Raw genomic sequence first — 13,722 nt, 5'->3', positions numbered from 1 at the left:
TACTAAACAAGTTAGATCCCAGAGTGAAACTTGGCTTGATGGACCATAGAACCAGAGAATTTTACAGTATGGAAAAATTCTATTTGATCCATCACGTCTATCAGCTCTAGGATGAGCTATCCAGCAAGTCCCATTCTCCAGAGACAAAAACCTCAGCAGGTCTGGTAGCATCTGTCGAGGGAAATCAGAATTAATGTTTCGGGTCGAGTGCCCTTACCTCAGAACCCCATTCTCCAAGCTACCCCTGTAGCCTTCTACATTTAAAACTTCCAAGTATATATCCAGTTCTCTTTTGAAACCTCATATGGAATCCGCCTCCACCAATCTTCCAGGTAGCGCATTCCAAATTCTATCAAAGCTCTGAGTAAAGATGTTTCTCCTCACCTCACTTCAGCTGTCTTGCTGACAATCTTGAAATTTGCAATTCCTAGTTACTGACATAGTGACATAGTGGAAAAAAGAATATCCTTTCTTACCAGTCAAATTTGCTCATAATTTTGAACATTTCAAAAAGATCACCTCTTAATGTTCTCTGCTCCTTAAGCTTTATTTTTGTGATTTGGTTACCATGGCGGTCAGTCATTGAACATATTCCCTTGTTAGGTCCACGCCCCCCCCACCAACCCACCCTCCACTTCCGGCACCTTCCCTTGCCACCGAAAGAGGTGTAAAACTTGCACACACACCTCCCCTGCACCTCCATCCAAGGCCCCAAAGGATCCTTCCATATCTGGCAAACATTTTCCTGCACATCCAAACACCTCATCTACTGTATCCATTGCTCTTGATGTGGTCCCCTCTACATTGGACAGACAGGATGCCAAGTTGTGGAACATTTCAGAGACCCGCACCCGCACCAACCAAATGCACCACTCTGTGGCCGACCACTTCAACTCCCCCTCCCACTCCACCAAGGACATGCAAGTCCTGGTCCTCCTTCACTGCCAAATCCTAGCCACTCGGCGCCTGGAGGAAGTACGCTTCATCTTCCACCTTGGGACCCTCCAACCACACGGCATCAACGTCGATTTCACCAGTTTCCACATCTCCACTCACCCACCTCATCCCAGATCCAACCCTCCAACTCTGTACCGTCCTTATGAACTGTCCCACCTGTCCATCTTTCTTCCCATCTATCCACTCCGACCTATCACCATCATCCCCATCCTGCTTCTAGCTATCGCCTTCCAAGCTACCATCCCCCTCAGCCCCACCCCCCTCATTTATCTCTCAGCTCCACCTCCCTGCCCCACATTCCTGATGAAGGGCTTATGCCTGAAACATCAACTCTCCTGCTTCTTGAATGCTGCCTGACCTGCTGTGCTTTTCTAGTGCCACACTTTTCGACTTTGATCTCCAGCATCTACAGTCCTCACTTTCTCTATACAGTATTCACGGAGTGTTACCACGCTACTTTCAATGCAAGAACCTATGCTTATTACACCAAAGAAAGGGGGGTAAAATGTATATATAATAGAAACTTTGAAAAGACATTTTGTAACCAGCAAAAAGAGATTAAAATCTTTTTCTCAGTGATATCCTTTACAGATACTTGCCCAGTGAAGTGTCATTCCTATCTTTAAATTAAAATTTCTTACTGAGTGACAAGGTCATAATGCTTTCTTCCAGCAAATTTCTGTGCATTCACCAGATTTGATTCTCTCCATTACTGTTTTGCTCTGAGTACACCCTAATCCTCACCCTGATACAATTCTGAAGAAGGGTCTCTGGACCCGAAACATTAACTCTGCTTTCTCTCCAGATACGCTGCCAGACCGGCTGAGTTTTTCCAGAAATTTTTGATTTAGTTCCTGATTGTCACAGACTAACTCACTGATTTGTCCTGAATGTTTCTGGTAAACAGCAGATTTGTTGGCACAGATCTTTTCTTCTGAATTGAATCTGCTTTTGACCTTTGACCCCTTTCTTTAGGTCATAAAATCTCAATTTGGCAAACACCTCAGCAATTATCTCACCAGGTAGCTTCTCATTTAGTTTGAGTCACACAATTTCTCCAAAATGTAATCCACGGCTTAAGAAAATGAATTTCTAGCTCTAAGAAAAGAAACAAGACACCTTTACAGAATTAAAACCCAAAATCTTCTTACGTCTAGTTCAGAAACCAATTTCCTAAAAGATACTATTTTATTTACCTTCATCACAATCAGCAAAAAAACAATACTAAAGAAATTAATGGGATAAAGTAGGGATTAAACTCTTGGGCCTGAATACCTATATCTTAAAAGAGGTAGCTGCAGAGGTAGTAGATGCATTGTGTTTGAGCTTCAAAAATCTCAGAGATTCCAGAAGTTGGAGTTGGCATAGTGATTTGTCATGATCTTGTTTAGTAGAAGAGGCTCAAATGTTCAAATGGTCTGCTCCAGCTCCTATGTTTTACATTCTAATTTCTTTCAAAGAAGTACAATTTCGGCTATCTTTTAATATTACTACTCCCACTTTTAACATTAATCTTAAACTACAATAAAGTTGCTTTCCCCTCTTATTATCAGATGGGTACGAATCAACTGCTCTTGTCATATCTCTCAACTTCACATGGACATTGGTACCTTTCTGGTTCAGATGAATTCCACCCCTCCTGCATAATATTTCTTGTTCTAGGACTGGTCAATGTTCAAGGGAAATACTTAATTATATGTTAATAATTTTTGGATTTTCTGTGATTTTGATAAGTGCTGTGTTAATTCTGTCCTTGCTTTCTTTCTAAGTGATTCTAATTCCTGTCTTGTTTCTCAATAATGTAAGAGCTTGCCTTTTCCTCTTTACTGTTTCCTACTCCTTCAACCCATTTTCCATCCAATTAATCCCTTAATTACTTTACAAAAAGGACTAGGAGGCCAAAGTGTTGAACAGCAGGAAATCTATTAAAGAGTGTTTACTTTGCAGACAGCAAACTTAGACAAGCTATTTCTGTTCCAAAATGACTGATGATATCATCATGATGTCACATCTTGATCAGACTCTTAAAGTGACAGTCCACTATATTTACCAAAGATACAATGCCCTACATTTCCAAGCATCTTACAGAGTGACCTGGAGTTGGAGAGGCTAGGAAAATGGCCAAAATATGCATCAGGGGATTCTGGGTAATCCAAGATGGAGGACAGGGAAAAATTTCTGGCTGTAAGAGCTGCTCCTTGTTTTGAGGTATTTTAGGTGTTGGAGGTGATTTCCTCGAATTCCAGGAGCAGCAATTACTGTTTTATATGCTGTTGCATTGTTTTGGAACTTTGGAAAAGAAAAGTCAAAACAACAGCAGTTTTAAAAGGGAGAAGAGCAGACAAAGGAAGCACATGGTGAGGACAGTGCAGGAGGGAGAGAGAGAGAGAGAACCTGCACAGTTACCGCTTTTGCTGTTTGAATTCATGTATCGTTGGACATCGGAGTGCATCTGGGAAAATTAACAAATGGTGAAATTCACAACTAATCTTGGAGGAAATGTTGGGCAAAGATCACAGCACAGAATCAGATAATTGTTGTTTTAAGTCTGCCCAAGAGAAAGGCTGCAGTAGTGACTACAGTGGGTTCTTCCTTGATTATATGTTCTTGGAGACAAGTCTCTTGATTAAACTTGAAATGTAAGCCATAGCTATTAATTTAACCCGGAATAAGATGGCATTATTTTCTGGGTCTGTAGATTGTGAAGGAGCAAAAATGGCCTTTGCAGTGATATGTACTTCTTGTCAGATGTGAGAGTTTAAAGAAAGTTTAAGGGTTACTGCGGATTATATCTGCCATAAATGCCGTTGGATGCGAATCTTATCAGATCGAGTGGATCAGTTAGAGAGACAGATAGAAGCGATGAGGAATTTGCAACAGCAACAGTATGTGATGGATGGCAGTTATAGGAAGGGGAGAAAGTCTCAGATACAGTCACATAGTTAACTCCAGTAAGGGTAAGAGAGGTAGGCAGCTAGTGCAGGAGTCTTTTGTGGATATACACATTTCAAACAGGTATGCTGTTTTGGAAAATGTAGGGGGTGATGGCTTCTCGGGGAACGTAGCACGAACAGCCAAGTTTCTGGTATTGAGACTGGCTCTAATGCAACGAGGGGTACATCGGCTTCCAAGAGATCAATTGTGTGAGGGGATTCTATAGTCTGAGGTACAGACAGACATTTCTGTGGCCAGCAGAGAAAAAAGCAGAATGGTGTGTTTCCCTGGTGCCAGGATCAAGGATGTCTCAGAGAGGGTGCAGAATGTTCTCATGAGGGAGAGGGGCTAGCAGGAGGTCATTGTCCACATTGGAGATGGAAATGTGTTGCTGGAAAAGCGCAGCAGGTCAGGCAGCATCTAGGGAACAGGAGAATCGACGTTTCGGGCATTAGCCCTTCTTCATTGTCCACATTGGAACCAAGGACATAGGAAGGGAAAAGGTCTGAAGGGAGATTACAGAGAGTTAGGCAGAAATTTAAAAAGGAGGACCTCAAGGGTAGTAATATCTGGATTACTCCCAGTGCTATGAGCTAGTGAGGGCAGGAATAGGAGGATAGAGCAGATGAATGCATGGCTGAGGAGCTGGTGTATGGGAGAAGGATTCACATTTTTGGATCATTGGAATTTCTTTTGGGGTAGAAGTGACCTGTACAAGAAAGACAGATTGCACCTAAATTGGAAGGGGACTAATATACTGGCAGGGATATTTGTTAGAATTGCTTGGGAGGATTTAAACTAGTAAGGTGGGAGGGGGCGGGGGAGCGGGTGGGACCCAGGGAGATATTGAGGAAAGAGATTGATCTGAGATGGGTACAGCTGAGAACAGGAGTGAGTCAAACAGTCAGTGCAGGCAGGGACAAGGTAGGACTAATAAATTTAACTGCATTTATTTCAAGGCAAGGGGCCTAACAGGGAAGGCAGATGACCTCAGGGCATGGTTAGGAATGTGGGACTGGGATATCATAGCAATTACAGAAACATGGCTCAGGGATGGGCAGGACTGGCAGCTTAATGTTTCAGGATACAAATGCTACAGGAAGGATAGTAACGGAGGCAAGAGAGGAGGGGGAGTGGCATTTTTGATAAGGGATAGTATTACAGCTGTGCTGGGGGAGGATATTCCCAGAAATACATCCAGGGAAGTTATTTGGGTGGAACTGAGAAATAAGAAAGGGACGATCACCTTATTGGGATTGTATTATAGACCCCCCAATAGTCAGAGGGAAATTGAGAAACAAACTTGTAAAGAGATCTCAGCTATCTGTAAGAATAATAGGGTAGTTATGGTAAGGGATTTTAACTTTCCAAACATTGACTGGGACTGCCATAGTGTTAAAGGTTTAGATGGAGAGGAATTTCTGAAGTGCGTACAAGACAATTTTCTGATTCAGTATGTGGCTGTACCTACTAGAGAAGGTGCAAAATTTGACCTACTCTTGGGAAATAAGGCAGGGCAGGTGACTGAGGTGTCAGTGGGGGAGCACTTTGGGCCAGCGACCATAATTCTATTCGTTTTAAAATAGTGATGGAAAAGGATAGACCAGATCTAAAAGTTGAATTTCTAAATTGGAGAAAGGCTAATTTTGACGGTATTAGGCAAGAACTTTCAAAAGCTGATCGGAGGCAGATGTTCACAGGGAAAGGGACGACTGGAAAATGGGAAGCCTTCAGAAATGAGATAATGAGAATCCAGAGAAAGTATATTCCTGTCAGGGTGAAAGGGAAGGCTGGTAGATATAGGGAATGCTGGATGACGAAAGAAATTGGGGGTTTGGTTAAGAAAAAGAAGGAAGCATATGTCAGGTACAGACAGGATAGATCGAGTGAATCCTTAGAAGAGTATAAAGGAAGTAGGAGTATACTTAAGAGGGAAATCAAGAGGGCAAAATGGGGGCATGAAATAGCTTTGGCAAATAGAATTAAGGAGAATCCAAAGGGTTTTTACAAATATATTAAGGACAAAAGGATAACTAGGGAGAGAATAGGGCCCCTCAAAGATCAGCGAGGTAGCCTTTGTGTGGAGCCACAGAAAATGGGGGCGATACTAAATGAATATTTTGCATCAGTATTTACTGTGGAAAAGGATATGGAAGATATAGACTGTAGGGAAATAAATGGTGACATCTTGCAAAATGTCCAGATTACAGAGGAGGAAGTGCTGGATGTCTTGAAATGGTTAAAGGTGGAAAAATCACCAGGACCTGATCAGGTGTACCCGAGAACTAGAGAAGTGATTGCTGGGCCTCTTGCTGAGATATTTGTATCATCGATAGTCACAGGTTGGCTAATGTGGTGCCACTGTTTAAGAAGGGTGGTAAAGACAAGCCAGGGAACTATCGACCGGTGAGCCTGACCTCAGTGGTGGACAAGTTGTTGGAGGGAATCCTGAGGGACAGGATGTACATGTATTTGGAAAGGCAAGGACGGATTAGGGATAGTCAACATGGCTTTGTGCATGGGAAATCATGTCTCACAAACTTGATAGAGTTTTTTGAAGAGGTAACAAAGAAGATTGATGAGGGCAGAGCAGTAGATGTGATCTATATGGACTTCAGTAAGCCATTCGACAAGATTCCCCATGGGAGACTGATTAGCAAAGTTAGATCTCATGGAATGCAGGGAGAACTAGCCATTTGGATACAGAACTGGCTCAAAGGTAGAAGACAGAGGGTGGTGGTGGAGGGTTGTTTTTCAGACTGAAGGCCTGTGACCAATGGAGTGCCACAAGGATCGGTGCTGGGTCCTTTACGTTTTGTCATTTACATAAATGATTTGGATGTGGGCATAAGAGGTACGGTTAGTAAGTTTGCAGATGACACCAACATTGGAGATGTAGTGGACAGCGAAGAGGGTTACCTCAGATTACAGGATCTGGACCAGATGGGCCAGTGGGCTGAGAATTGGCAGATGGAGTTTAATTCAAATAAATTGAGCTGCTGCATTTTGGGAAAGCAAATCTTAGCAGGACTTATACACTTAATGGTAGAGTCCTAGGGAGTGTTGCTGAACAAAGAGACCTTGGAGTGGAGGTTCGTTGCTCCTTGGAAGTGGAGTCGCAGGTAGATAGGATAGTGAAGGCGGTGTTTGGTATACTTTCCTTTATTGGTCAGAGTATTGAGTACAGGAGTTGGGAGGTCATGTTGCAGCTGTACAGGACATTGGTTAGGCCACTGTTGGACTATTGCGTGCAATTCTAGTCTCCATCCTACCGGAAAGATGTTGTGAAACGTGAAAGGGTTCAGAAAAGATCCACAAGGATGTTGCCAGGGTTGGAGGATTTGAGCTATAGGGAGAGGCTGAACAGGCTGAGACTGTTTTCCCTGGGATCGTTGGAGGCTGAGGGGGGACCTTATAGAGGTTTACAAAATTATGAGAGGCATGGATAGGATAAATAGGCAAAGTCTTTTCCCTGGGGTCGGGGAGTCCAGAACTAGAGGGCATAGGTTTAGGGTGAGAGGGGAAAGATATAAAAGAGACCTAAGGGGCAACCTTTTCACGCAGAGGGTGGTTCGTGTATGGAATGAGCTGCCAGAGGAAGTGGTGGAGGCCGGTACAATTGCAACATTTAAGAGGCATTTGGATGGGTATATGAATAGGAAGAGTTTGGAGGGATTTGTGCCGGGTGCTGGCAGGTGGGACTAGATTTGGTTGGGCTATCTGGTCGGCATGGACAGGTTGGACCGAAGGGTCTGTTTCCATGCAGTACATCTCTATGACAATGATTCTATGACTGGTTTGTTTCCTTCTCTTCACACTTTTACCAGAAGTGGCTTTAGATTGGTGCTGGCAATGCCCTACTTAGCAGCATTGAGAAGCCAATTTGGATTTTTGCGGAAGCAATGAACAACACTGTTACATGGCTGTGGAATTATTCTCACAACAACCAAGACACTTGTAGTATCTGCAGCTCATTTATTCACAGGAGGATAGAGGAACATTGGGGAAAAGCATCTTGAGATGCATCTCAGAGGTCATTTGCATGCCTGCAATTACTTACCTGTCATCTGCAGATGAATCGACAAGTTAGTGCAGCATGTGAGGAAGTGGCTACTGATCCTACGAGCAATATCTTATGCCATCTTCTACATCTCCTTTCATCTCAGTAGCATTCACAATGGATCCGCCGATTACCCTTTGCGATTCTGATTAGCTTTGCACATCCTCGGACTACCATATCTCTCTAATTTGACAGCTCCCGTGGAGGAAGTTATTGAGCTGTTTTGGGAAGATTCCACGTAAATCCCTGCCATGCATATGTCAGAGCTCATGACTTAATGGGAAAATTCAGCTTACTGTTTTTATTCAACAGCACTCCTTTTACTCAGTTCAACCTGGCCTGAGCCTCCAAACCATTTTGTTTCTGAGCCAAAGAGGTTGCCTCACCTCTCTTCTTTTCCTCATTATTAAACAGTATATCTTAGTTTCTACTTCTCAGTGAACCATAAATTTAGAAAGAGGGAAGAGACAAATGTGGAGCATATCTAAGGTTACACACAAGATATTAAGAATAAGAGTGGAGAGAAGAAGAATGAATTAGAAACAAATTAAAGACATCAAACAAAATTGAAAAGATAGCACAACCAGAAAAAAATTACCACAGTCACTATCTAGTTATTTCATAGTAAGATGCATATGTTGGGTGAGAGATGGATCAGCTTGTTATGTCCCAGAAAAAGAACACGCTACTAAAAGTAATTTTTCAGGCTCACACGTGAAGCATGTCCGGAGTAGATGACACCTTAACAGTACCTCTCAGAATAGAAGGATAGAAAATTGGCAACCACAAAATTACAAGCTTGTGATCTATATATTTTGAATAACAGTGAGAAAGGTTTTGGAGATTACATGATTGCTACTGCATTAAATGACAAATGAATTTATACATTGCTCATTTTTTTTAGGAATGTAAAAGCTGCAAATCCCTGCCATTGAAGAGAAGACCCTACAAGTAAACTTTATAACTAAAATAACTGATGAACCACAGACATCTTCATTGATTTGAAGAAAAGTTTTTGCAACAAGTGCATAGGAACACACAACAAATAAATTATTTTTCACATTTACAAATCAGTTGGTGAAACATTTAAACTTTTCCTTTGCTATAACAGGAAAAAGAGAATTCTTTCTATTTTATCAAAATGTCATTCATAATATCAACAGTGATCAGTTGCAAGCTATCATTCCATCAGAATGTAGTTTAAACTTCATTTTAACACTGAGGACTGCAGTTTCCACAGCAAAGAAATTAGGTGTATTTTATTGTAATTAAAAGAAAATACAATCATCTGTGGCCAATCTTACAACTTCAGCCCAGAGATTGAGGTGTCCTAAGACACAAATTTATTTTTACAAGATTTTTTCAATCAGTAGCACTATAAATAAAAACTTAGATTGACTAATTTTTCAAAATATAATGGCACTAAACATTGTGAAAGCTAAAATTCAAGGAGCACTTTCCTTTGACTGACACATTTATTAAAAGTTAATTTCATTTCAGTTGAACTTCAAACTGTCTAAAAATGTTAAAGTTCTTCTGTAATAATGAATGTAAATTACGTATAATAAAATCATATCTATCAACATTTTGGAATGGAAAACGTGTCATTTTCAAAGCTTCGCTCTCTACTCAACACTTCCTTGGACTGACAGTCAAGGTGAAACTGTCATTTTTAGAGGATGGTCTACTCTTGATAATAGGCAATGATTGTAAACAATAATTGTCCAGTAATTCCAATTAGGTGACACAATTAAGAGAGGCTTTACCTTTACCTACCCAGCCACAAAAAGATTTGAATCTTCAAAGCTACACATTGTGAACTTATAGAAATACTATCTGATGCAGTTTGCAACTCAAGATTCATTTTCATGGTATACAAATTAATTTCAGAGATATCTATTATATTTATCATTATGATTTATTTATAATGTAAATAAATCACATCTATGCTGTGATGAATGTGTTCTTAATTTGCATTCAAGCCATAGCTACAATGTTAGTACATCTAACAGTTGATGATTATGATTAAGATTCTAAGTAGCAGCAGATATCGTCAAATGGAGCTCATTGACAATATATTTTCTTAATTTGTTCTTTCATGCAATGTGAGTGTCACTAACCCTAATTTCACCTGAGAAGATGATGGTGAGCTACTTTCTTGAACCACACTAATACATCCAGTGCAGATACACCCATAGTGCCATTAGGAAGGGACTTCTATGCATTTTACCATGAAAGAATGGCAGTATAGTTCCAAATCAGAATGGTGTAGGGCTTGGAGGGGAACTTGCAGTTGGTGGTGTACTAATGCATCTGTTGCATTTGTCCTTCTAGCTGTGCTATCCAACACATGGACTTTGATTGACTGGTTGATCAGAGTCTCTTAGCAGTTGATTTCACCACTCATCTGGGTTCCCTCACCACGCTCACATTGAATGCAGACTTCATCATTTTGTTTTATATTATATTATATTATATTATATTCCCTACAGTATGGAAACAGGCCCTTCGGCCCAACTAGTCCACATCAACCCTCCGGAGAGTAACCTATCCAGATCCACTCCCCTACATTTACCCCGACTAATGCACCTAACACTATGGACAATTTGGCATGGCCAATTCATCTAACCTGCATGTGGGCAGCACGATGGCACAGCGGTTAGCACTGCTGCCTCACAGCGCCAGAGACCTGGGTTCAATTCCCACCTCAGGCAACTGTCTGTGTGGAGTTTGCACATTCATCTGGTTTCTGCTCAAAAATGTGCAGGTTAGGTGAATTGACCATGCTAAATTGCCCATAGCATTAGGTAAATGTAGGGGAAATGGGTCTGGGTGGGTTGCTTTTCAGAGGGTCCGTGTGGACTTGTTGGGCCGGAGGGCCTGTTTCCACACTGTAAGTAATCTAAACTAATCTTTGGACTGTTGGAGGAAACCCACGCAGACACGGGTAGAATGTGCAAACTCCACACAGACAGTTGCCCGAGGCTGGAATCAAACCTGGGACCCTGGTGGTGTGAGGTAGCAGTGCGAGCCACCGTGCCACTCATGTTTCAGTTTGAAACGAGAAGACTATCAATACAGGGTAAAGCACATTTTGTGGTGGCAATGCAAACAAATGAATAAGAAATATAAAATGAACTGAAGTGTGCAGCCAGTATATCACAATCTTGGAAACAAAGGTGGCTGTTAAGCCTATTGTTTTTGTGCAAACTCCTTGCAAGAGCAGCTCAACTAGTTCTGTTCCTGTGCCCAATCCTTGTAGACTGCAGTTTTTTTTACTTCACCTGCTTATCAAATAGGTCTGCAAAGGATGAAGAAAAATTACAGGGATTATTGCACAGCGCTGCTGCGACAACGTCCAATATCGAGCAATGCAAGTTGACCAGGCTTCCTGCAACAAACTGTGACCACAGAAATGACCTCTCATGCCTCCATACTTGAAAACAGCCAGCAACATTCTGGATATTCCAGAGATGTTGACCTAGAGATCTACTCACAGCTCTCCTCATCCCCAGATGCTGCCTGACTGGCTATGCTGTTCCAGCACCACACTTTTTGACTCTGATGTTCAACATCTGCAGTCCTCACTTTCACTTACTCACAGCTGCAGAATGAAGTCACAACTAAAAGGTGGAACATTAATACTGAGTGATAAACCTGGACCATCTACAAAGAAACCAAAAGTGTACAGTTTCCATGTGGAATGGGAAAGTTAATTTCTGTTCACAACTCTAAAAGGTGAGAGCATTGCCTTATATGTCACCAAAGTATATTAATAAGTAAAAAGGGGAATTTTGAATGATATCACACAAAGATGCACAGAAAATTCAAAGGTAGTTTTCGATTGAGCAGCATGTTCAGACAAAGAAAGTTGATCAGCTGAAGGCCGTTTTGAAACCTCAAGTCATTTCTGGCAGCAAAAGTTAAGACCCATTTCCGGCAAAACACAAGAAAACATTAACTGATAGTGAAGTACTTAAAAAATCAATGACTGTAGCCACTAACTCTTTATTCAAAAATTTTAAGAACAAAGAATAAATTATAACTGTAAACTGTTGAGAATGCCACCTGGTGCTTCCACAATAGAAAGATCAGTGGTAACTTTCGATGATGTCTTTTAGCATCTACATTAGAACCTGAAGGATTGTGAATACTTCTGACTGCAGTTCGGTGATTCCAATGACACGACCAACGCAGCTCAGTTGATTGTTTTCATGCACATGGTTTTTAAGAATGTAACAGCTAAAGACCATCTTCTAATATTTTGTGTCTTAAAAAGAGAATAAGGAGTGAGCATATCTACAAGGAATTTAAAATATTTGTGCTTGAGAAACATTCCATTCAAGAAGCTGATTTCCATTACAACTGGTGGTGCACTAGTCATGCTTGACGCAGATGTGGGCTTTCTTCCCCTCATTTGTCAATTACCATTCTCTAACCTACCAACAAGCGTGAGCAAATAAAAAATTATGGATCTTCCTCATGTAATTTAAGTTATTGTTATGATTGGAAATTTGATTTGAGTAAGAGTCCTTCAGCATTACTTGTTTAAATCACTAATCAACAAACTTGCTGTCTATCTTGAACTAGAGACAAAAAAACTGTGGATGCTGAAATCCAAGGGAGACAAGCAGGAGGCTGGAAGTACACATCAAGCCAGGCAGCATTAGGAGGTGGAAAAGTCAATCTTTCAGGTGTAACCCTTCAGAACTGTTACACCAGAAAGATGGACTTCTCCAACTCCTGATGCTGACTGGCTTACTATGTTCTTCTTGCCTCCTGCTTGCCTATCCTGGACTAATCTTCCATACCAATGAGAGGTGGTTAAGTCCAGGAAAGGACTTACAAGAGTTTTTAGATCTAATGCCTGAAATAATCTCTTTTCTTAAATCAAGGAAGTATGTAGTTAGCTATCAGATAATGCATCCTTGCTCAACTTTAGGTTCTTTAGAGTCAACATGAAAACTGAAGGAGGTGAACTGTGAACTTAGCGCATATGGTCACTTCTGTGATTGGCACTGAAATTGAAAATGGGTCTGTGGTCCTCTAAATTTAAAAAACAAAATGCTGTGACACTTAGTGAGTCTGGAACAAAATAATCAAAAGAAAATCAAAGTAAAAGAAAAATGGTTCCACCAAGAAAACTTTTGTGTACAGCTGAGGAAGTTGGTGAGGCGATAGTGGTGTTAATTCTCGATTATTAATCCAGAGACCCAGGTAATGTTCTGGCATCCAAGTTCGAATCCTGCCATGATAGATGGTACAATTTGTACTTAATAAAAATCTGGAATCAAACAATTGTCGTGAAAAACCATCTCGTTCACTAATGTTCTTTAGGGAAGAAAAGCTGCTGTCCTTACCTGGTCTGGCCTACACATGAGGCCAGACCCACAGAAATGTGGTTGATTCTCAAACTGCTCTCTGTGCAATGAGGAATGGGCAATAAATGTTTGCCATCTTGCCTGGCCAACAATACCCACATCCTTTGAATAAATAAAAGGATTTTTAAAAGTTATCAGAGGAGTACAACAGATGGTTTCAAGAATTAATGTTGAGGACTCAAGGGCAACTCACTCCCAAAAACTGTGTATCAATTTTACCACCTCTGGCAGGTCCATCCTGTTGGTGGAAGAGGACATACCAGGGAAGGTGATGGTGGAGCTTGAGACATAGGCATACCAAAACAGAAGATTTCAGGCTGCTGCTTCACAGGTTTGTGGCACACCCAATTTCAGTGCAAGCTTCACCATGCTCCACCTGATGTAAGCAAG

At 41.2% G+C, this 13,722-nt stretch overlaps 1 protein-coding gene across 1 annotated transcript in view; it reads left to right on the top strand.

Moving 5' to 3' along the window:
- The window catches only part of LOC122552897 (uncharacterized), a 70,325-nt gene extending 60,614 nt beyond the window's left edge, over nt 1-9,711 (top strand). Inside the window, exon 7 of the mRNA XM_087991427.1 lies at nt 8,856-9,711. Coding sequence (XP_087847553.1) covers nt 8,856-8,906 — 51 coding nt within the window. The 3' untranslated portion in view covers nt 8,907-9,711. The remainder of the gene's footprint in view (nt 1-8,855) is intronic.
- The last annotated feature ends 4,011 nt before the right edge of the window (nt 9,712-13,722 follow it).

The sequence above is a fragment of the Chiloscyllium plagiosum genome, unplaced genomic scaffold (genome assembly GCF_037043375.1).
Source record: "Chiloscyllium plagiosum isolate Xiang-an unplaced genomic scaffold, Cpla_swu_hap1 HiC_scaffold_10, whole genome shotgun sequence".
NCBI lineage: Eukaryota > Metazoa > Chordata > Chondrichthyes > Orectolobiformes > Hemiscylliidae > Chiloscyllium > Chiloscyllium plagiosum.
The sequence above is the reverse complement of the archived record's forward strand: the minus strand, read 5'-3'. Positions and strand labels throughout refer to the sequence as shown.